Source organism: Sebastes umbrosus, chromosome 14, assembly GCF_015220745.1.
Source record: "Sebastes umbrosus isolate fSebUmb1 chromosome 14, fSebUmb1.pri, whole genome shotgun sequence".
NCBI classification, from domain to species: Eukaryota; Metazoa; Chordata; class Actinopteri; order Perciformes; family Sebastidae; genus Sebastes; species Sebastes umbrosus.
Window position 1 is genome coordinate 10,300,596 of NC_051282.1, and position 23,090 is coordinate 10,323,685.

General features: G+C 40.1%; 4 protein-coding genes and 1 non-coding gene across 6 annotated transcripts in view; 1 reads left to right on the forward strand and 4 right to left on the reverse strand.

Moving 5' to 3' along the window:
* Positions 1–3,595: 3,595 nt before the first annotated feature.
* On the forward strand, positions 3,596–11,115 carry st13 (ST13 Hsp70 interacting protein). Of its 2 annotated transcripts, none has more exons than XM_037792695.1 (13): positions 3,596–3,768; positions 4,164–4,306; positions 5,840–5,888; positions 5,988–6,084; positions 6,760–6,833; positions 6,991–7,057; positions 7,184–7,268; positions 7,411–7,521; positions 8,002–8,104; positions 8,376–8,492; positions 9,391–9,430; positions 9,793–9,881; positions 10,432–11,115. In XM_037792695.1, the coding sequence occupies exons 2-13, from the start codon at positions 4,197–4,199 to the stop codon at positions 10,564–10,566; spliced, it is 1,077 nt and encodes a 358-aa protein (XP_037648623.1). In that variant the 5' UTR covers positions 3,596–3,768; positions 4,164–4,196; the 3' UTR covers positions 10,567–11,115. The 2 variants fall into 2 exon arrangements, with proteins under 2 accessions (XP_037648623.1, XP_037648622.1); XM_037792694.1 differs by lacking the exon at positions 3,596–3,768 and adding an exon at positions 3,956–4,090 and having other exon boundaries at positions 10,432–10,566.
* rangap1a (RAN GTPase activating protein 1a) overlaps positions 4,161–23,090 on the reverse strand; it is a 32,940-nt gene continuing 14,010 nt past the window's right edge. Inside the window, exon 17 of the mRNA XM_037792668.1 lies at positions 4,161–4,664. The gene's annotated coding sequence lies outside the window, so the exon portion shown is untranslated. The remainder of the gene's footprint in view (positions 4,665–23,090) is intronic.
* rbx1 (ring-box 1, E3 ubiquitin protein ligase) lies at positions 12,226–16,132 on the reverse strand. Its single transcript, XM_037792712.1, has 5 exons — positions 15,975–16,132; positions 13,855–13,933; positions 13,606–13,676; positions 12,560–12,645; positions 12,226–12,425 (listed from the first exon to the last, which is right to left on the reverse strand). Exons 1-5 carry the CDS (start codon positions 16,050–16,052, stop codon positions 12,413–12,415), a joined length of 327 nt encoding a protein of 108 aa, XP_037648640.1. The 5' UTR covers positions 16,053–16,132; the 3' UTR covers positions 12,226–12,412.
* On the reverse strand, positions 16,261–16,332 carry trnaq-cug. Its single transcript has one exon. It is a non-coding gene; the product is annotated as a tRNA-Gln (tRNA).
* chadla (chondroadherin-like a) lies at positions 17,576–22,837 on the reverse strand. The gene is made up of 11 exons (XM_037791528.1): positions 22,817–22,837; positions 22,226–22,384; positions 21,766–21,960; positions 21,476–21,631; positions 21,190–21,335; positions 20,432–20,670; positions 20,067–20,338; positions 19,643–19,979; positions 19,186–19,538; positions 18,091–18,257; positions 17,576–17,959 (listed from the first exon to the last, which is right to left on the reverse strand). Exons 1-11 carry the CDS (start codon positions 22,835–22,837, stop codon positions 17,650–17,652), a joined length of 2,355 nt encoding a protein of 784 aa, XP_037647456.1. The 3' UTR covers positions 17,576–17,649.

Sequence of the window (23,090 nt, forward strand, 5' to 3'; positions counted from 1 at the left end):
CCATACATGACCAGCATTGGACTAACGATCAGCTGCTTAAGTAATGCATTCTTAGATGGTATCTGAATGAGGATTTGTTAGAGGATTGACGGATGTAAAGAGGGCAGCTATTCCAATGATTGATGGCACAATAAATGACCGTCTTTTTTAAGGCATTCGATTTTGGGTGAGGTTACATGATTTTTTGCCATCACCTGCTGTTCTAGTGAAATGACTGTGAACGTCCCTGCATTTGGTAATTTAAATACTAGTAGTATAAAAACTCTGGTTTAGTAGAATAAATGCTGTTACTAAAGAATGTCGCTGTGCTTAAGGCGAGTCTTTTCTCTACTGGTAACCATGACAGTTTATGATGCATGCTCTCTGTGTTCGTTCTCATGGGGCAGTGTAAGACTAGTTTTGCAGACTAGTCAGACTCCCCAACCTAACAATGCTCACATAAACCAGCTGCAATGACCAAGTCTTAGTCTGTTACCTTCTCTGACTTTATTATTTAAATTGTACAGAAACCATCCTCTTATGTCAGTGTCCCACCATTATCCATAATTTTCATATTGTCCAAGCACCCTGTTTTATTTCATTCTAACATACAGCATGAACATCCACTTTATCACAGACCACCAGTGATGTAATAATTAAGTACATTTACTCTAGTATTTGTACTTCATTACAAATGTGAGATATTTGTACTTTACTTGAATATTTCCTTTTCATGCTACTTAATAACTCTATTCCACTACAATAATTCAGGGGGGAATATTGTACGTTTTACTCCACCACACACACACACACACACACATATATATATATATATATATATATATATGATGCATATAATATGATGCACTGTTGCACATAGATTAAATTACTCAACAGTATATATAAAATAGTTCAAATTAGCTCCATCTCCTTGACCAAGTAGTAAAATGCTCTTTACTGTTAATGCATCAGTAATAATAATCCAATAATATCATGTATAATAGTATAACAGTCACAGTGGACATTTTTCTTTTACTTGCAATGGAGTATTTTTATATTGCAGTATTGCTACTTTTACTTAAGTAAATGACCTGACCTCTTCCTCCATAACTGCAGACAACATTCAGTCCTCAAAAAAGAGGATGTAAAACTAACACACGACTTTCACATCCTCTTTTTTCTTCAAGTCTTCCACGTGGTGCATTCAAGTGCTTGTGCGAATACAAAGTTATTAAGTGAACAAGGCTGGGTAAGATTCTTTCTTTCTGTTATTGTCAACAACTCCCTTGAAAAGAACAAAACCAATAATGATATTCTGTCTTTATCCCGCCTTTCAATCCAATCCCACAGCCCGAGCCTGTCACGCCCATCCAGTTTCCAGTTTGTAAATATTTAAAAAGTGGTCATGAATATACAGTATACACTAAATTATTTCTTGAACTGTAGTTTGATCAAACATTGGGGGCTATTTTGAGCTGCAGATTTGGTGCTTTAGTGAGTATAACTGTATGTAGGTGGGGCAGTGTATGTGGATTGTTAAAAAAATTAACTACTAGAATCATGTTCTTTTCATGAGATTGATTAACAATAAGTATAAAATATACACTGGACTTGGTCCAGTGGAGCTGCTCAGCTGCCAACAATAGAAACATGTTGCTCTGGGTAGCTCTCAGTAATGTGTGTGATTTCATGAGTGTACCATTGCTTTGTCACTAAATCTTACCAGGTTGAATACAGGCTGTTTTGCAAACTATTAGTAGGCTACTTTCAACTGCATTGCCACCCAATATAAACCTTTTATAAAAAAAAAAAGGGGATTAACAATGACTGATAAAATATTATCAAATATGATAGATTACATATTCTAAGAGGATATTGTGTCTCCTCAAAATGTTTTCCGTACTTCATATAGGCCAATGGCTGTCTGGAATCCAGGTAAAAAAAACATGAATGACCATAGATCTGAATGATCTATAAATGATTAGCAGCCCTTGAAACCTAAACATAACCATTTGATTGGTGGAAGCTGTCTGGTGAGTAACTGCCTGGGAGGGCTACCTGAGAGTCCTGACTCAGGGGGGAAACTAGTATTTACATACAGTGAGGTGACAGTTTTGCAATGAGAGTTTTGTTCCCTGAATTTAGTCTCTCAGGGGGCACTGTATTTACATTTTAGCCTAGGCTTCGCAGCCAGTTCCACCAATCAAATGGTTATGTGAGGCTACAGGGTATACAGGCACTGGCATTATTATAGGCTTTATCAAGGTTTAACTATAATATATTAAGTGTTAATAATTACAATTGTTTACGTCATGCATACATGAATGATTACAAACCACAATGTGCTTAGCCTACGTGAAATTGTATTAAAATAATAATAAATAATAATAAAATAATATTGTTGTTTTTACCAGCAAACAATGTTTGACTTTAATCGTTTTGAATCAACCACTATAATAATGTAATACTCCAGCAGCTGTTAGGGTTGTGGATTTTTTTTTAAATAGAAAACTATATTTTCCACATAAAAAAATAATTTCAAATAGAATCAAGGAGTTTTTATTTAAGGTTGTACACAGGTACTACCCTGCTAAAGCTAAATTTTGCAAGTTCTTCGCAACTGTTAACAATAGATGCACTTTTTTGCAATTATGAAGGGGAAACTATTGAACATGTGTTTGTAGATTGTTGTTTAGATTGTTGTTGTACTTCTTTTTGGTTTATTTTACTGAAGAACTTCTCAAAACATTTTGAAAAGATATCATCCTAACAAAGATTGAAATTGGCAAAAGCTATTAGATTATTTAGACATTTCAAATGTATTCCAAGTGTTTAACAGATTAGTTTTTTTTGTTTGTTATTCATCTTTTCCTTTCCTTACATTTGTTGTAGAATTTATTTTATTTGTACATTATTTTATACTGTGAAATACATTTCACCTTATATTTCACAGTATATTTCACAGTATATTATTTGATACTGTGAAATATATTTCACAGTATCAAATAAAATATTTCAAAGTATATTATTTGACACTGTGAAATATATTTCACAGTATCAAATAATATACTGTGAAATATATTTCACAGTATAAAATAATATATTTCACAGTATTATTTGATATTGTGAAATATATTTCACAGTATCAAATAATATACTGTGAAATATATTTCACAGTATCAAATAATATACTGTGAAATATATTTCATAGTATAAAATAATATATTTCACAGTATCAAATAATATACTGTGAAATATATTTCACAGTATAAAATAATATATTTCACAGTATTATTTTATATTGTGAAATATATTTCACAGTATCAAATAAAATACTGTGAAATATATTTCACAGTATTTCACAGTATATGTCACAGTACCTTATTTTTACTGTGAAATATATTTCACAGTAAATGTTCCAGTGTATTTTCCAGTATATTATTTTATACTGTGAAATATATTTGCAGATTTTTTTTGTAATGAAAAATCTGAACATATTTATGTAACTACTGTACTTGAACTTTCGAAATACAGTATGAAAAAAAAAAAAAAAGGTTGCGGATATGCTATGCGTGCGTCCTTAAAGCTGCTGCCTGCCAGGCCACACTCAGGACAGCAAACCCCCACGTCCTCTGGTGTCAGTCTGTCCGAGAGCCCGCCTGAATGAAAACACAGGAGCGACGACACCAACGACACCAGTACCTACCAGTGAAGCAGCAGAGATACAAATCAACTGCTACCGTGCTCTGCGTGTCCTCTCGGCTGTCAACGGTGTAGATCTTCTATCAGGTGTGTTTCCCCTCCGTTTACCTGCATTAACGGCCGCAGCTACCGAGTGTTAGTCGTTAATCACGGCCCGTAGTGCAGCTAGCTAACGACGGCATCATGCGTCAAACGGTCATCACGTCACGGTTTCACATTTCTAGAAACTTCTCTGTGTTGTGACCACTAAAAAAGCCTTTAATTAGATAGTTGGGCTGTGCTGCTTCACCGCTAAGCTCCTGAATTACACGTGTTGTTGCGTTTATGTGCCGTGTGGAGTGAACAACGTGAGCATACGTTAGCATGCTTAGCTCAACGGTGCTCGTGTGACCGTTAGCCGTTAGAGCAGGTAAACAAAGACAGACTGAGTTGTTGTTGTTGTTAACTGTGTGTTTCTCTCTCTGGTCTCTGGTTACATGCAGCTGCTGCCGTGTGCTGGACGTGACCAGAGCAGCATGGACCCACGCAAAGTGTCCGAGTTAAAGGGCTTCGTGCAGATGTGCGAGTCCAGTCCTGATCTCCTGCACCTTCCAGAGATGAGCTTCTTCCGGACCTGGTTGCTGGGGTTAGTTTTATATATATATATATATATATATATAGTAACTGTTGTTGTTGTTGCTCCACAACCTGTGACTGGGAACACACACCGTGCACCAGGATCCAGGCTGTTATGTAAACTCATTCATAGGAGGATTTATTCTGTCATTATGTCACTACAGTACTTAGATAAAGTCTCAAACAGACTGCAAGCGCACCACGTGCCCTGTCCCGCCCACCTACCAGAACAAAAACCATGATGGACCACTGACTGTGTGTGTGTGTGTGTGTGTGTGTGTGTGTGTGTGTGTGTGTGTGTGTGTGTGTGTGTGTGTGTGTGTGTGTGTGTGTGTGTGTGTGTGTGTGTGTGTGTGTGTGTGTGTGTGCAGAAAATGATCTAATTAAATATATATATATATATATATATATACTTTAACAGTTAGGCTGGTTGTTGAATTATTTTTATTCTGTTGTATCTGCTACTTTTACTTTAGTAAAGGATCTGAGTACTTAATCCACTATTAAGCTTTACTATTTATTTATATTTTAATAAAAATAATATATTAAAAATTATATATTACATATATAATATATATGCAGAAAATGATCTCATGCAACGTCAATCGAGAACATGCAAACCCTTCATTCAACAAGGGAAATTATTTATCTTTGATAACAAGTATCTTCTTCCTATGTTTTTCGCCCATTTTTTTTTATAATGGCAGTAACCCTAAACTCTGTTACGTATATGTCTCTGTTCATTATTGTATTATTTATCATATTCAAGATGTTTATTGTCACGCCGGTTATACAAGTACAATCCTGTGAAATGCTGTTCGCTGGGAAGCTCCATTAAAAATAATAAGTTATATTACAATTATAAAAGGAAATACTTTGTATAAGGCATATTAAGAACATATACATATCAGGAAGTATGTATGTACATATATAAGAAATACTTAGTACAAGGCATATTAAGAACATATACATTAAGAACATATACAGTATAAGATATATGATTGAGGTACTTTTTGTGTGAGAGGGTGAGAAGGCCATCAGACTTTAAAAGTCTGATGGCCTGGGGGAAAAAACTGTTCCTCAGTCTGCTGGTGAGAGTCCTGGGGGTCCTGTATTTTCTACCAGAGGGCAGGAGGGAGAACAGGCTGTTGTGGGGGTGTGTGTTGTCCTTAATGACCCTCAGGGACTTCCTGAGGCACCGCTGGGTGTACAGCTCCTGCAGGCAGGGCAGCTCGCACCTGGTGATGTGTCGGGCCGAGTGCACCACCCTTCCCAGCGCCTTACAGTCCACGTTGGCGCAGTTGCCGTACCAGGTGGTGAAGCAGCCTGTCAGGAGGCTCTCTATGGTGCCTCGGTAGAAGTCCCTGAGGATTTGTAATATATTATATACATTGTAATATCAATGTATATATATTTTGTGATATAAAGTACATTTTCTGGGAAATTTTTCAAAATATTGATTAAAAAAAACTGTAAATACATTTAAATATCGTTGGTCCTTGTATTGCTCGCTGAATTGTTCTCCCATCATTTTCTATTGCAGCATGGGTGCAACAATCCCTCCCCTAGCCAAGACAGAGCCGTCATGCCAGGTGACACATAAATATTGTTATTATCCCATTTATTGTATACTTGATGATTTGATATTTTAGTTTTTTTCATGCTATAACAGAGTGCTCTCTTACTTGTAGGGCGGCTGTCCTTGTGGACCTCCCCCTACATCAGCTCCAGCTCCACCTCCTGAGCCAGAGCGTCCTGTGCAGTCTGAGAATGACGAGAGTGATATAGGTACACAAAGTTTCTTAAATCGCAGCTCTGGCCTCGGGGGACAAGGGTAGGTGTGATTTCTGTGGAGAGAGTAGATATGGCACGTAACCCCCGGAAAAACAATAAATTGTAGTTTTTACACTTGGGGTTTTGTCAACCTGGTTGACAGAGCCAGGCCAGCTGTTTCCAGCTGTTTCCAATCTCATGCTAAGTGAAGCTAACCTGCTGCTGACTCCAGCTTCATATTTACCGTACAGACATGAATGATATCAATCTTCTCATCTAACTCTCAGCAAGGAAGTAAATAAGCATACTTCCCAAAATGTCAAACTATTCCTTTTTAAGGTATAGTTAGAAAAGACAGGAGCCCTGCACCTACAGTATGAGATACTGCAACTCTTGATAAAGGAAGCCTCTATACACATACTGTAGGACCATGCACGCAAGGACGTAGGTCCAAGCAGTCAGTCTTTTATTTATTCTATAAATATGTGTATTTTTATACATCGCTTTAGTTAATTTATTATTGTTACTGGGTAGGTAAATCTTAGCAAAATGGTTCTAAGAATGTACCTTACTTATTACCAATAAGTCCTTATTACTGTGAAGAGTACAATAAATCCGATTTTTAAACCCAATGGGTATTGTTTTTGTGTCCCAACAAGAGCTCATTGTAAAATGTTGTATGTTTTTCAGAAATGGACAAAGAGGGAGTGATCGAACCAGACACTGATGAACCACAGGAGATGGGAGAGTATGATACCATCGAGGTAAAACGTTGAGCTTTTCTATGTTACCTATTAATCAGTTACACAAATATATATACTCTGTATATTAAAGGAGATATTCCAGGCCTGGAAAATAACCACGCCTTTACCACTTTAGACGGGATCAGTTTGAACATCAGTGTCCGTTACATTTCCTCAGGTCACAGAGGAGATGATGGACCAGGCCAGTGAGAAGAAGATGGCGGCCATCGATGCTCTAGGAGAAGGTAGGTTGATAATTCTGTTCAGAAAGTGCATGCAGATACAGGTTCTGTATTGATGAGATAAATAAAAAGAAAATAGAATTAGATTTATGATCTCTAATACTCGTTTCAATTTGATTTCTCTTACAGGCAATCTGCAGAAAGCTCTGGATCTTTTCACTGAAGCCATTAAGCTGAACCCGTGCGTAGCCATCATGTACGCCAAGAGGGCCAGGTGAGAGTCATCCTCAGGGTTTTCATTCAGGTTTTGACATTTAAGAGCTTTTAAGGGGTGTCTTTTTTGCCTTACGACTACTCCACTCACAGTGACTGTTATGAACGACTGTGAGTGTAATCAGTCGTCCTCTTTGTGTCAGCGTCTTCATCCAAATGCAGAAACCCAACGCAGCCATCAGAGACTGTGACAGAGCCATCAGCATCAACCCAGACTCTGCACAGCCTTACAAGTGGAGGGGAAAAGCTCACAGGTACATTTCCTATTTTACATCTTTTTTTAACATATGCGTGAAATAACCAAACCCTCAGTGTAAACACTTGCAAGTATGACACACCTCATCTTGTTCGGCAAACTGGCATTTAATATTTCATCAGCTGAGCTAGCTGTGGGGTTACAGCAGGACCAGCGATGTAGAATAAACCCGTATTAGTGCTGCCCCGAAATCACACAGAATCCACATTGTAAAGCACCATTTTCTGAAAAATGTTGAACCATGTTTTTGTCGACATTGCAGTCTTACACAGATTGCCAGCAAGGTTTTAGTAGACCGTTCTCTCAGTGCGACATTCAATGAAACTGCAAGATCACTGTTAGCTCACATGGCATATGTCATGAGGATGGGTGAATTAATAAAGCATTCGATTGTCTGTGAATTCATGCAGTTTATTGCCATCTGGTTAGTCGTCTGATGGTACTATATTTTGCTTGCTGCCTCGTGTGTGTGCTGCAGGCTGCTGGGCCACTGGGAGGAGGCAGCCAGGGACCTGGCCACAGCCTGTAAACTGGACTATGACGAGGACGCCAGCGCGATGCTGAAGGAGGTCCAGCCTAAGGTACAATGCCAGAGAAAAGAGGGAATAAAAAACACTGTTCAGCCTTTTTAAATCGTATTAACTGTAACGCAGACATGTCATTTTAATGTGTGCGAGCTCAGAATTAGAGGCTAGAGGACACATTTGTGATGTATTTCAGTGTTCAGATGATCCTGAAGCAGATAGACAGTTTGATCAGAGCAGGGCTCCAGAAGGGACTCTATAGCCGATGCTCCCAGCTGTGAGTTTGTGGTTCCTCATTCTTATCGTGTTTCCCTTTTCTGTTTTTCAGGCTAACAAAATCATGGAGCACAGACGCAAATACGAGCGCAAGAGAGAAGAGAAGGAGGTTAAGGACAAACAAGAGCGGGTAAAGAAAGCCAGAGAGGAGCATGCGCGGGTCCAGAGGGTGAGTTGCTGTGGGGGATTTTCCTATTTCAGACTCCCTATATGGTCAACTGTAACGGCATACTAATATACTACAATTAGTTGATAAAAGCTGTACAATTTTAAGTTGCTCCAGAAAAGCCAAACACTTCACTGCTGGTGTCCATGATTTTCCCACCTCAGTAGCTAAAAGGCACAACTAACATCCGCTAAGCCCCGCCCCCCCTTAGTCACTGTTGCTCCGCCTGTCAAGCTTATACAAAACCGGTAACCCCACATATTAATGTAGCATGAAATGCTCCTTGGACTTTGAAGTAACTCTGGGTTACTACTACTGTACGTACTTAGCTAGTTAGACAGACGTGCTAACATTTGTAGCTATATTAGAGCAGAAAAACACTCTAATCAATTTCCTACACTGTTGCGGTCGTGTCTGGAAGGTAACCCTGAGTTGGGGTCGCGAGACGGTTAAGGTTAGGCATTAATCTCGAATAGTTATGGTTAGGATAGGTCGTCGGGCAGCGAGTCTCGCAAGAGTTTTTGCAGATTTCTGATCAGATTTTGCCTTCTAGACATGACTCACTTTTGCTCTCGTGCTTTTGGTTCTGGAAAGTTTTTTAAAAAGACACCAGCCTCCAAACACTTCTACGGTGTGTTGCCCCCCATGAACACCATATGAACACGTGTCTATTTGTGGTTGCTAAGCTGATGATTGGACAATTGTTGTTCAGGAAACTTTCCACTTCCCGTCTCAGACTAGAAAGAAATGCAGCTTGAGCCTGTGTCTTCATGAGAAACTACATCATCTACATTCTTGTATTCATCATGTTGAACACAAAGCGAACGGCAGTAACATTTTCACAAAGAGACCTGTCTGTCAGACACTGATAAACTCATCCTGTTCTTTTGTCTTTCAACAGGAGGAGGAAGAACGACAGTTCGGAGGAGGATTCTTCCCAGGTAGGAGAGAGGAAACAGGCCGGTTCATTGCATGATGGGATGAAATGAACACTCCAAATGTCATTGGAGACGCAAATCTATTTCTACACACTTTGATTATTTTATTGTTCAGCTACACAAGTATTGTATGCTGTAGGATCTAAAGCCAGAACAATGGGTGATTTGTTTAGTCATTTGAGGATTTGTGTCCTTGACAATTACAGGTCGATATTTATTCGGAGTCATTTGTTTGTTTCACCGGTATCGTATTTACTCTGTGCAGTTGGGATTCATCATTGATTTATCAGACAGATGTTACTGCACCTTTTTAAATGCAATAATGAGTGCTGCTACAGTTAATGAGTCTGGTTGCTTTTCTGCAGGTCCTGCTGGATTCCCAGGCGGAGCCCCTGCTGGCATGCCTGGTCTCGGTGAACTCCTGAAGGATCCTGAGCTGCTCAACGCCATGAAGGTGACTTAACTGCTCAACATTAATCCTCCACACCCCACCGCTACGTGCCCCATGACTTACAGGTTATACAGATACTAAAGGAATAGGTTGACATTTTGGGAAATACACGCTTATTCTCTTTCTTGCCGAGTTACCAGCAAAGCAATGTACTGCTGTGGACGGGGCCGGCAGCAAAATGTATTTTGGCCACCTAAAATAATCAATATCAGTTTAAATGTACACTATTTTTAGAATATTTTCACCGCTTTACCTTGAAGCCCTTATTTCCATTCATGCTCTCTTCAAAGCCACCAGACTCCTTTGACAAAAACAGTCATTTTACCTCGCAGAACACAGGGGTCGCTGGTCTACCGCTGCCTTGAACAGTTAGTTAGTGTTATTGTGCAACTTTGTTGTTTTTTAAAGGGTTTGTTCGGATTAATCCGGATTAATCTTCACCCATTTTCCAGGATTAGGAGAATGTCCTTTTTTATTTCACTGCATCTTTAAAACAGATTTTTTGAAATGCACTACATGACTTAAAGATGACTCTGTTTGCATTAAACCCCAGGATCCTGAGGTGATGACTGCCTTCCAGGATGTGGCACAGAACCCGGCCAACATCGCCAAGTACCAGAACAACCCCAAAATCATGGCCCTCGTCACCAAGCTGAGCTCCAAATTTGGAGCTTCACCACAGCCATAGACGTGAAAGGACCAAAGATGAGAGGAGATGAGAGGAGAGGGGGATACGTGGTGAAACAATCTGGAGAGCCACAACGCTTTTCAACAATTATTCCACTGTGTGCAGATCAAACAGGGGAGCAGGTGATGGGTTAATTGGTGTGATGTAGAGAAAGTGAGGCAACTTTTTAAATGTTCTTAATATGCCGGTTAGCACATAGCAACGTCCCAACAAGGTTAGGAGTCACGTTTGACTCGTCTCAGCTGGGACTTCACTCAACCACAGGTTGGTGTTTCTTAACCTGTATCTGGAAAAACGCTAAACTGGGAGCTCCTGAATTAAGACGCTGGCTCACAAACATTTTTACAGCCATTTAATACGTGGTAATGGTTAAGCTACCGGTATTTCCTTTCTCCGAACAGAGCCGAACTCTCACTCACAACCGTCTGCACTTTTTGTTATCAGATCTGTTATTATAAATGCAAAAAAAAAAAAAGTCACTGATCTTTGATGTCTGACCCTGTTGGAAAAATGATTCACAATAATAAAACCTCTGTTGCTGCAAAACAGGTTTGACGTTCTCTTCAAGTTTACTTTGCACCTTGTACAAACCAGACTTAACTGATTTTACAGAATGACAACGTGCACTAACACTCAATTTTACTGGTGTTATCCGTTGAACTGAGAAATGTGATTCAGAAAAATTCAATAAGTTGATTTGTTTAGCACATTAACACCCAGGAGGACCTTCACTCACAGCACCTTGTCGGTGAGTTAGGGTATTTGGCATAAATTGATGTATTGCTTTTAATGAGTTTCAACCTCTCCTAACTTTAATAAACGGTTACTTGTACTGATGAAACTGGTTTAACTAAACCAGATAGTTGCAATTTGACAAAGTTGTGGGGGCAGTGTGTAAAGCTAAGTGTTAGGCAAAATGGCTGAATTTGAAATATTTCCACTGACAGATTAGAAAATACTTTTTAGGATTTAAAGTTAAAACAATTTGAATAATTGATTATTCTTCATTTATCAAGAAAAACTTCCACATTGTAAAATGTGTGAATCTCTGCTTTTCTCAAATGTAATTTGAATATCTTCGGATTTGTTGGTTGGCCAAAACAAGCAATTTAGAGACGTCACCTTGGGAAATTATGATGGGCATTTTTCAGTATTTTTTTTACAGAGAAATCTATTTTTAAATCAGTAATACTGCAACTAAAAATTATTTTCATTATCGTTTAATCTGCCATGTTTCCCCCTCAATTGTTTGGTCAATAAAATGTCAATAAACCCATAATTTCATTAAGACCAAGGTGCGTCATCAAATTACATCCGTTTGTCCGTCCAACAGAAACTGAATATATGAGCGAGTCGCTACAGGTGCTGCAGTAGAAATCCAGCCCAGAGGGAGAGTGGGTCACCAGGCCACTTAATCCGCACAGGGCATCTGTCTTTCAGCCAGAGGATTACCGCTATATAGCACATGGTGGGTCCTGAATCACTGCGTCAAAGCTGATCTAACCGAGCAAATTCCCCTCAATGAGGACAGATTTTTGTCCACCAAAATGTAGTTTAATTGTTAACCAAGTCGTGAATGAGTCTTTGCACACAACCAAAGCGATGTAATTTTCAGTGGCTGGCATTCCTGCTTCACAAACCGGAACACTGAGCCCCTACTATCTCCACCAGAAAAACATTTTATTTTTATTTTTTTGTGACAACGTTCAGGTTTATTTGTGTACTTACAACATACCAAAACAAAGACATGGGCGTAAAATAACAACTAGGCTTACAAGCGGGAGGGGACAGAGAACAGTAAGGTCGATGCTGGTCACAGCCAAGAAAAAGGTCAGCAATAATACAGCTAGTGTCCGTATCTGTAAAAAAAATAGAGAGGATGTACTGTCAATACAGATGTTCATTTCAAGAAATATTCACAAATTTTCTATGTCTATGGCAACAAATGAGTAACCAAAGTAAGACTCATTGCACTTCAAGTACTGATACTCACTTCTGAAACTCCCACTCCCTGTTGTCCAGAGGGCACACCTGTCTGGTTTTCAGCCAGCGGGAAATACAGTGGAAATGGAAAGCATGCTGGGGAAGAGAAAAACACGTGAATACATGCACAGTACAGCTTAGAACAAACAGGTTAGTGCAGTCAATGTAAATTAACATTATTTAATAACCAGTTTCCCCTATAAATAATGCTAATAATGTTAATGATTTGTTGGCAATTCTCCTCTGTACTTATATCATACTGTAAAGGGATTGTCTGCTTCAGTAATATTTGTAAACACAGGAGACACCAACCTATATATAGTTTATAACTGCCATCATACGATCACTGATCATGATTTAAATTCTCTATTCACATCGCCTTTATTTTACCTTGTTTTAAAGGGCACTCTTTCATTCTAATCTAAAATCAACAAATCAATCACTCGCTAACGGTGTTTTTAAAACCAAAATAGCTGGATGAGAATTAACTGGATCATGTTAGCCTGGATTAGTTGAGCAACAGACAGTTGGAAGAACAGGGCCCTGTAATACGGTAATATGCTCATTATGACAACATTGCACTGTTTCTGAGTTTTATAACATAATATACTTAAGTGTTTTAGAGCCCCATATCAACATAACTGTACACAACGATCACCTGCATTTTCCCAGGAAATGCTTCTCAGTTTGATCTGTTGAGAACATGACGCTGGTATCTCATCTATAGAATCAAACTGAAACTGTCAATTTAAATATATCTCAAAACTACATGGGCAAAAATGACTACTGACTGAATCTCTAACCAAGTTACAGTGTATATCCAGCCATGCAGATTATTTTGGTTTTATTTTCACGTGATTTGAGATATCCATCTCCAAAATTTCGGACACTAATTTTGTTTGTGATGTTTACAACATTAAAAGTTACCTGGGATAACCCAGAAACCTTGTGAAAAGCTGTCATTGGGAACCAATTTGAATTTTGGGGAAAAAAATAAATTGACAGCACAGTCGTAATCAACCTGATCAGTGACACCTGTTAGAGGCGGGTACTCACGTTGCAGACACCCCAGGCTACAGTGCACTCCTCAGAGGTTGCTGAAGCTTGGTTGGCCTGGCACTCTATACCTAATGAGGGAGGGAGAAAAGTGTCAACAATGCAATTTCACAGAACAGGCCGACATGTGATGAACGTCATTTAGAGTCTGACAACTTGTTGTTCATGTGCACTTTCACAGCTGCTGCACCTGACCATGTCATTTAATATTCACGGTCCAGTATGTATCAAAGGAGAGAGTTAACTCACAGAGATCCATGATGTGGTTCCGACAGATAGCACAGTTATCCACCACAATGTCCCAGGCCCACAGCGCCACAGCATTCCACTGGTGGGAAATCACAAACGTTATATGACCAACACATTCATTGCAGGTTGTCTTGTTGACACAGATGTAGAGATTTAAAGGGGACATATCATGCTCATTTTCAGGTTCATACTTGTATTTTGGGTTTCCACTAGAATATGTTTACATGCTTTAATGTTTAAAAAAAACTTTATTTTCCTCATAGTGTCTGCCTGAATATACCTGTATTCACCCTCTGTCTGAAACGCTCTGTTTTAGTGCATTTCAATGGAATTGCAACAGAATTGCACTGCTAGGCAACAGTTTGGGTCCATGTGTAATTCCTGTCAGCTGACGTCATTCACATACACTGCAACAGGAAATAAACTGGGACCCATTTAGAATGTTTATGTTTAAAACTGTGAAATGGTCTGAATATTGTAGATTTGTGACATCACAAATGGACAAGTCCTAATGGCTTGTTTCAAAGGCTCAGTTTCTGAATATGGGCTGTGTGTATTTCTCTGTGGATTAGGCGTTTCGATACTTTCACAGTATTTATATATAATTTAAACCTGCTTTTTAATGTAAAAGCCATGAAAATGTCACTTTTTACAATATGGGACCTTTAATGACTGCTTCATAGTACATTTAAATTTCATATTTTAGATTCAAAACGTTTTAATATGCTCTTGTCTTGTTTGGGTAGTACAGCATACATTATGGAAACAGTAAAAGGCCAGCAGTGCACAAGCTAGTGATCAATAACACCAAATTCATATAGATAAAGATTTTACTTGGGAAAGATAGAGACTTAGAAAACCAAAGCCATGGAGGGGATGACTGTTAAAGATGGGACACAAAAGATGGGTTAATACTGTATTTGTGTTAACATGTTCAGCCACATGTAATTTAAATATATAAATGGAAAAGGCGAAGCATCACCTCTCTGCTTCTTTCAAACCTCAAAACAATAAACTCAAGAGTTAAACTGTGAAATATGAGTTGCAACATCACATCTGAGACCTTGTTATTCCAACACTGATAACTGTTTACATTGCTGGCACTGTGATATTACTCTAACTGATATAATGTCACATACCTTTACACAACATTGACATGGCTAACGTTAAACCAACTATAACGTTAACCAACTAGTTAATTGATTCATTGAATGAATGCGGGGTTCCCCAAAACGTTTAGCTAGCTAGCTAGTAAAGTACAAACACCACACCTTATTTTAGGTTGACCACATAGTCCCAATATTACATTGAAGTGGATCATAAACGTATTATAACATTAGGTTTTGACTCTGGGCTCAATCTCCGGAAATGCGGCTTAGCTAAACTAACTTAGCTAAGTGCTAATTCATACTCTGTTTGAAGCAGGCTAACAGCTACTGTCCTAAAGCTAGAGCAAGGCCTATTGAAGGAGGCTGGGTCACGGTCTTGAAATGTGGGGTATGACGCATGCGCAGTGAAAAGACTTTTTAATAGTCGTGTATCACAGCTGTTACCCTGCACTATATTCAGTTTTAACAGTTTTCTTCATCTCCTTGTATTTTTATATCTGCTATATTTTTTTGTACTTTGTACCACTAACTTTTTTACTGCCTTTTTTACTAACATGTTTTGCACTATGGAACTGTGATGCTGGAAAATTGAATTTCCCTCGGGATTAATAAAGTTACTATCTATCTATCTATCTAGCTAGTATGCACTTCATGACATACCTCTATCTATCTATCTATCTATCTATCTATCTATCTATCTCTTTCTCTCTATCTATCTAACTGAAGCTGAGGTCGTGCGTTGTGATGGGTTAAAATTACGGAGTGCAGACCAGATTCTACTGCGCATGCGTAATAGCCCCTGAGCTATGACGCGTGTCTCAGCCTCCTTCAACAGGCCTTGGCTGCTAGGCTAGCGTGAGTTAGCGCTAGCATGCTACCGGCGGCTATGCTATATCTAGTTAGTAACAGTTAGCAGTGAGCTGATATATATTTACGGCTACTAGTAGCTGCTGACAGATCATACAAGTTCTTTAGCATCACGAAACCGAGCTGTACTGTATGCCACCATACCTTCTTCACTTCAAATCTCTTCTTGCTCGCTCCGCTGTTAGCGCCACTTGGCGTATCTACATCCATCGCTGCGGCCATCTTGAAATGAGACGTTGGGACCAGTTATTAACCTCACCCGGAAGAAACACACAGCAATATCCGTCCGTCGGCGTGAATAAATGTGTTAATCCGGGATTGTAGTGGGTAGTGTCATGAAGTGGTCATTATGGAGAGGAGTTATTTATGTTATTTTGCTTAAAAGAACTGCATACATCGTCTTTTCTATTATCAGGAGTGCAATAAATTTAGGTTCCACCGAGATTTGAACTCGGATCGCTGGATTCAGAGTCCAGAGTGCTAACCATTACACCATGGAACCCCATGCAGCTCATCAGAAAATATCAAGAATAAATACTATGAGATGTCATGTCTCTCTTTCTTTTATTACTGTGGAAATTCTGACTAAACATTTCATTGTATAATTTAATTATCAATATTGTTAGTCTGTCTGTATGTGTATGTGTAAATTCAATAAAAAATATTGTTTAAAAAAAAAAGAATATATAGTTATCTATGTGTGCTATAAATTGATGTATATAACATTAAATTGGTAATATGGGTTTTATAAAGCATTTCAGTCAGTCATATTTTAGCCGAAGGGTAGTGTAGGCAGAACATAATGCACACAAGCATCTGAACATCTAAATCCCATACTGAGGTTGTTTCTTTCTTTCCTTGTATTTCCCCTATTTTGGTTTTTGCTTTGCTGTGTTATTATTATGTTCAGACAGTCCAGAGTGGTAACCATTACACCATGGGACCCCATGCAAAGATTGAGAAAATATTAAGAATATATGGTTATGAAATGTCATGTCTCTCTTTCTTTGATTAACGTGGAAATTCTGACTAAACATTTCATTGTATAATGTAATTATTAATATTGTAAGTCTGTCTGTATGTGTATATACTGTATGTTTATATGTTTATATGTAAAATTCAATAAAAAATATTATTTTAAAAAAAAAAGAATATATAGTTATATATGTATGCTATAAATTGATGTATATAACATTAAATTGGTATAATATGGGTTTTATAAAGCATTTCAGTCAGTCATATTTCAGCCGGGGGGCGCAGAAGTTTTTATTTAAATTATTTTTTGTTGTTGTTTGTTGTTATTTTTCTTCTTCCTGTTTGTTTGTTTGTTTTCTTTTCTTTTTCTGTAGCAGCTTGCCAATTTTGTATTGATTAGTACATGGACATTTGTGATTATATTCGTTTACTCTATTAGTGATCTATCAATTTGTAACCCCACCCTATATAATTATGCTTAAATACCAATACAAAATTGATCACAAAAAAAAGAATATATAGTTATCTATGTATGCTATAACTTGATGTATATAACATTAAATTGGTATAATATGGGTTTTATAAAGCATTTCAGTCAGTCATATTTTAACCAAAAGGTAGTGCAGGCAGAACATAATGCACACAAGCATCTAAACATGTAAATCCCATACTCAGGTTGTTTCTTTCTTTCCTTGTATTTCCCCTATTTTGTTTTTTGTTTTGCTGTGTAATTATCATGTTCAGACAATAAATGTAAATTCCACACAGAGTTGTAATCTTAAACGCTTTAATTAAAAAAAAAAAGAGAAAAGGATCTACACATTCAATTTGTTATATTCACTTATTACAGTGTCTTCTTGTTCTTTGTCACTTTTGGTGCCTTAGGTTTTCTCTGAGGCTTATTCTTGGTTGCTTTGGGTTGTTTAGCTTTGGGCTTTGCGGGCCTAGTTTTGACTCCAGGGGCCTTCGAGGGGCTGGGTTTGGGTTTCTTCACTTTTGCATGTCTGGAGGCCGTAACGACAACCTCCTCATCCGGAGGAGAGCTGCCTGCTGGGCAGGACATGAACACATGGACATCCCTGACCTTCTGACCTCTGATCTCTGGAGGGTGACCGCAGGTGGCAATCACCTCCAAACTTACATTTTCCATCCACCTGAGAGACAGAGATGGAGGGAGACAGAGACAGTCAAATAATTCTTGTCAATAACGTAGCTTTTAAATAATCTAGGTAAATTGATTACTATGCTTTCTTGATCCCATTAGCGAGGGAAACTCTGCACTGACCTGCGTAGCGGCAGCAGAGGACAGTCACACAGCAGGGGGTTGTCCTGCAGGTCGACCACCTCCAAGCCAGTGAGTGGGCTCAGGTCAGGAAGCTCCTCCAGCTGGTTTCCTCTCAGAGTCAGAGCCTTCAGCCCCGGGCCCAGCCCTGCCAGAGCATCCATGGACATCTGGATGGTGGTACAGTACAATTTAAAGAACTGATCAGCAATAAGTGCTTTTTGAGCTGTTAGCATGGGCTAACAATGCTGTGAATAATATTAATCCAATACTTAATTTCATATATAGTCACATCTAGACTTCACAGCCTGATGTGAAGGCAGGTGTTTTTCCTCCACAAGATGCTCAGGTCTTAATAACTAACTTCACTTCAAAAATATGTCTTAGTGGGGATTTTTGGGTGATGATTGTTCCATTAAAAACTTGTTAAGGCCTAAAGTTGGCCACACAACAAAAAAAAACAAAAAAACAAAAAAACAAGAAAGAAAGTTTATGATGCACAGGGCACTTAAAGAGGACCAATTATGCTTATTTTCAGGTGCATACTTGTATTTTGGGTTTCTACTAGAACATGTTTACATGCTTTAATGTTAAAAAAAACGCTTTATTTCTCTCATACCGGCTGTGCTGCAGCACCTCTATTCAGCCTCTGTCTGAAACGCTCTGTTTGAGCTCCTGCACCCCACCCCCCTACCAATAAGCTCCGTCTGCTCTGATTGGTCAGCTGGCCCACTCTGTTGTGATTGGTCAAACAAACCAAACTCTTCGGACTCCGCTCTAACTAGCTTTGTTTGACGGCGTGCCAAACTAGCCTCTTGGCAGGTGTTATGCAAAAGTGTTACTTGGTGACACCACCACCTTACGGAAGAAAAGGCGGGACTTCAAGCAAGGCCTTTCAGACAGTTCAGGATCAGAGTTTCTGTGGGGGAGAGTAACTCCTTTTGGCCTGGACTTTGGGCTTTGTAACTTTGCAGACCTTTTACCTGTACAAAAAACTATAAAACACCATAAAGGAAAGGAAAAAAGCATAAATGCAGAATAGGTCCCCTTTAAGATAAGGGAAATGTCGTCCTGTTAGTTTAAAAGGATCTTTCGTACCTTCTCCACGCCCATCTGATCCATGTAGAGCCTCTTTAGACTTTGGGATATGGGCCCGAATGCGTTCGGTCCCACCCAGCGAATTGAATTCCGGGACAGGTTGATCTCCTCCAGGTTAGGGGCCTCGGACAGAGTCTGGGTGGGCATCTCCGTCAGCTGATTTGAATCCAGGTGAAGTGTACCTAGGTAGGCAGAGTCCAGAGCACCTTTGGCAACAGCAGTTATGGTGTTGTTGGTCAAGTAAAGCTCCCTGAGTTTAGGGGTTACTGAGGACAGCAAACCAGTGGGCTCTAGTTTGGAGATGGCATTTTGCTCCAGGTGCAACACAATAAGGCTTGGTAAGAGTGCCAGAGCTAAAGGAGAGACACAAAGAGACAGAAAATATCAGGTTTCCTGTGTTTGTTTGACATACATATAGTATGTACCGTGTACCAACTTGACTGGGCTAACCACTCACCTGATCCGGGGAACTTCACCAGTCGGTTCCCTTCCAGGTGGAGGTAGGTGAGCTCGGGGGCTCCAGCAAAAGCTCCGGGGTCCAAGGATGTGAGGTCATTATCAGAAAGATACAAATAAAACAGTTTCTTCATTCCCCGGAAGGCGCCGCCTTCGATCTCGTGGATTTTGCAGAACTCCAGGTGAAGGGAAACCACTTGGCCGGTGCCTGGGAAGCTGTTGGCAGGAAGGTAGTGGAAGTGGTTGCTGCGGAGGTCAAGCAGCTGCGTCTTGGCGGGGAAGCCTCGCGGGACTTTGGTGTGACCCCGTCCCTCACATGTGGCGTGCTGGGCTTGAATCTGGGGGAGGGTTAAAATCAGCACACACTGAACGTACAGAGCAAAGCAAAGCAGCTAATGATGGAGGGTGGACTGTAAAACACTCACATCACAGTCACAGTTAACTGGACACTTGACTTTCTGCTTGGGCTTGGCTGTTGTGGGCGTGGGGGTGCTTCCTGTGCTCTCATCGTCCTTCTCAAACTCGTCCTTCAGCGTCTCCCCCCTGCTTCGGCAGCGCAGATCCAGAGGAACCACGGCCTGCAGCGGCTCGTCCGAGAGGTGAGGTGGTCCGGAGCAGGCTCCCAGCAGCTTCACGCCACCGACACCCGCCCATTCCCTCAAGGGCCGCATGTAGCAGTTACAGTATACCGGGTTGCCTTGAAGGAAAATGATCAGGATGTATTAAAGATGACATATGGTATGTTATTATCCTCCATGTCTAAGTAAAAAATGTCAGAACCCAGTTGTACCTGTCAGGTTGAGGCTGGCCAGCTTCGTGGGACCTGAGAGGGGCTCCAGGTGACGGAGCTGATTGTGGCTGAGGTCCACGTGGGAGAGGAGGGGGGCCCGGGACAAAGCCTGATCCGACAGGTCCTGGAGGGACATGTGGTCGAGGTACAGGTGTGTAAGCTTTGCCATGGAGACGGATTCCTCTCCGAGGTAGGTCATGGGGTTGTGGCTCATGTCCAGACGCGTGACCTCAGGGAGTCTTTACAAGGAGAAAGGAGAGTAAAGTCAAAAAGTTGAATGACAAATTTACCGCTGTTTGATATTTCATTATGTACTATTTCTTCCTTATGTTGCCTCTCAAGACTTTTCAAGTTTGTACTTAACTCTGTTACTGTAATTCTTCACCATATAACCTACCTAACAAAACGGAACATTTAAAACAAAACAAAATAAAACAGAATTTAAGATTGTGTCTTTTTTATAGACCACAGGAGCTGATCCCAGCTGACATTGGGCGAAGGCAAGGTTCACCCTGGACAGGTCGCCAGACTATCACAGGGCTGACACATAGAGACAGACAATTATTCACGCTCACATTCACACCTTTTTGTGTGATTCAGAGTCAACAATTAGTCCAACCTGCATGTCTTTGGACTGTTGGAGGAAACCGGAGAACCCGGAGAGAACCCACGCTAACACGGAGAGAACATGCAAACTGAACTGCTTTCCATTATAATACTAAAATAACATTTGTAAACAATCCTTCAGATGTTCCCACCTGGTCATGGTCTGAGTGGGGAAGAACTGCAGCTCGTTGTGGTCCAGGCTGAGGCGGCTGAGGGTGAACAGTCCAGCGAAGGCCTCGGGGGCCAAGTTGTTCAGGGAGTTATGGCTGAGACGGAGCCACTTGATGTTGTGTATGCCCTGTAAAGAGGAGTCAGAGTGTTGTGGGATCATACTGCCAAACATTATTATTCATTGTGGAGTGTGTGTACAGTGTGTGTGTGCAGCAGCTTCTTGCATTTGTGATAAAAAAAAGTCTATAATCCCATAAATCTGAGTACCTGGAAGGCCATGTTGGGGATGTAAACCAGCTGGTTGTGAGTGAGGGCCAGCATGTTGAGGAAACCGAGCTGTGTGAAGGCTCCAGGCTGGATCTCCTCCACACGGTTATGGTCCAGGTGGAGCTCCTTTAGGGAAGAGAGGCCGTCGAAGGACTCCTGCAACAGAGGTAGGAGGTAAAGGAAGAGAAAATTAAATCACCTCATATCACCAAAATATTTAACAGCCATTTTTTTGACCAACTGTGCAAAAATATCAACAGGGTCTCTTCAGTGTTGCCCTCTCCTATTACCTGGTAAAGGATGTCAATTTTGTTGTAGGCCAGGTTTAGGGAGACCAGGCGGCCCAGGGTCCGGAAAGCGCCCTCCTTAACCTTGATAATGTTGCAGCGCTGCAGGTTGAGATGGGTAAGGTAGGGTGTGAGGATGAACGCTCCTCTCGACAGCACCTGCAGGTTGTTGTTCCTCAGGTCCAGTTTCACTGTAATCTGTGAGAGCGATAAAACAGAATGGAGGATGTATGTGAGACAGAGAGGATGCACAGTTAAAGGACAGGTCTGGGATCAGGAACAATACTATTTTCTGCAGAGCCCTTGAGCAAGACACTCATCTCCTTCTTGCAGCTATAGCTGTACAACAGTATGAATGGCATGCAAACATCTGCAATGCACAAAACAGTCCACAGCTGCCATTCAGTGTTTCTTCCTCAAAACACTTGTGTGAAGTGAAAGTGAAGCATTTTGAATTCCTCACCTCATCTATAGTTGGGGGAATCTCTGTTAAGTTCTTGCCAGCGCAGGTGACTGTGAGTTTGGAGCCATCACAGCTGCACACTCTGGGACATTTGCCTGCTTCAGCGGGGGAACTCGGCACCAAAAGCAGCAAGAAGGCAGCAGCAGAGAAGAAATACATCTGCGGCAGTAAAACATGTGTTAGAAATGTGATTAAAAAGTCAAATCTACTGTCTTCATCATTCAGTGTATGTGTAAACAGGCACAAGCTTCACCAAAGTTGGTGCTTAGAGAACTACACAGCCTCTTAACCAAAATATATAATGAATGCTAAAGTGTTCAGTCTACTACTTGGGATTACTTTTTACTTATCTGGTGTTTTCTGTTGCAACACATTGCTTATCTGCTGTTTTGTTATTTCTGAAATATTTTGGGATTAAAAAATATATATAAAACATTATTGTTGTTTTTTAAATGTTGTATCTAATTTTCAATATCTCAAATCTGCACTAGAATCACAAGTGTCAGCTCATCAGGTGAAAAGTTATTCCTAGAAAATCTGAAGTCTAACCTCAAAAACAAACTCAGAAAGAAAGAAAAAAAACTGGCTTACCTTCAAGCAGAACGTCCCCATCACAGCCTGTTTGAGAACATGAAATAAAGGCGGCTTATGTGTGAATCTGACAGTTTAAGCTTCGGTTATCTGCCGCTGACTTTTTCTATTTCACTCTTGAGTGTGTCCAGCACTTACTGTCAGCGGACCAGCAAGCTAACAAACAAGGCTTTGGTAAATTCTTTGAGGATGACCCCTGATCCCCGAGCCCCCTCACTGCAAATTAACACCTTGGCTTCACATTTTTTTTGTCCAGTTAAGAGGCTGAGACACA

What these genes read in the sequence shown, in the direction of transcription:
- chadla (XM_037791528.1), bottom strand. Translation starts at nt 22,837, where the DNA reads ATGGGGACGTTCTGCTTGAAG. An exon ending in TGGGGACGTTCTGCTTGAAG is followed by an intron (nt 22,385 to 22,816) that starts GTAAGCCAGTTT and finishes TTACTGCCGCAG; the next exon opens with ATGTATTTCTTCTCTGCTGC. An exon ending in GGCCAGCCTCAACCTGACAG is followed by an intron (nt 20,339 to 20,431) that starts GTACAACTGGGT and finishes TTTTCCTTCAAG; the next exon opens with GCAACCCGGTATACTGTAAC.
- st13 (XM_037792695.1), top strand. Translation starts at nt 4,197, where the DNA reads ATGGACCCACGCAAAGTGTCCGAGTTAAAGGGCTTCGTGCAGATGTGC. An exon ending in AGACAGAGCCGTCATGCCAG is followed by an intron (nt 5,889 to 5,987) that starts GTGACACATAAA and finishes TCTTACTTGTAG; the next exon opens with GGCGGCTGTCCTTGTGGACC. An exon ending in TGAAGGAGGTCCAGCCTAAG is followed by an intron (nt 8,105 to 8,375) that starts GTACAATGCCAG and finishes TCTGTTTTTCAG; the next exon opens with GCTAACAAAATCATGGAGCA.
- rbx1 (XM_037792712.1), bottom strand. Translation starts at nt 16,052, where the DNA reads ATGGCCGCAGCGATGGATGTAGATACGCCAAGTGGCGCTAACAGCGGA. An exon ending in GAACCACATCATGGATCTCT is followed by an intron (nt 13,677 to 13,854) that starts GTGAGTTAACTC and finishes CTCCCTCATTAG; the next exon opens with GTATAGAGTGCCAGGCCAAC. An exon ending in TAGCCTGGGGTGTCTGCAAC is followed by an intron (nt 12,646 to 13,605) that starts GTGAGTACCCGC and finishes TCTCTTCCCCAG; the next exon opens with CATGCTTTCCATTTCCACTG.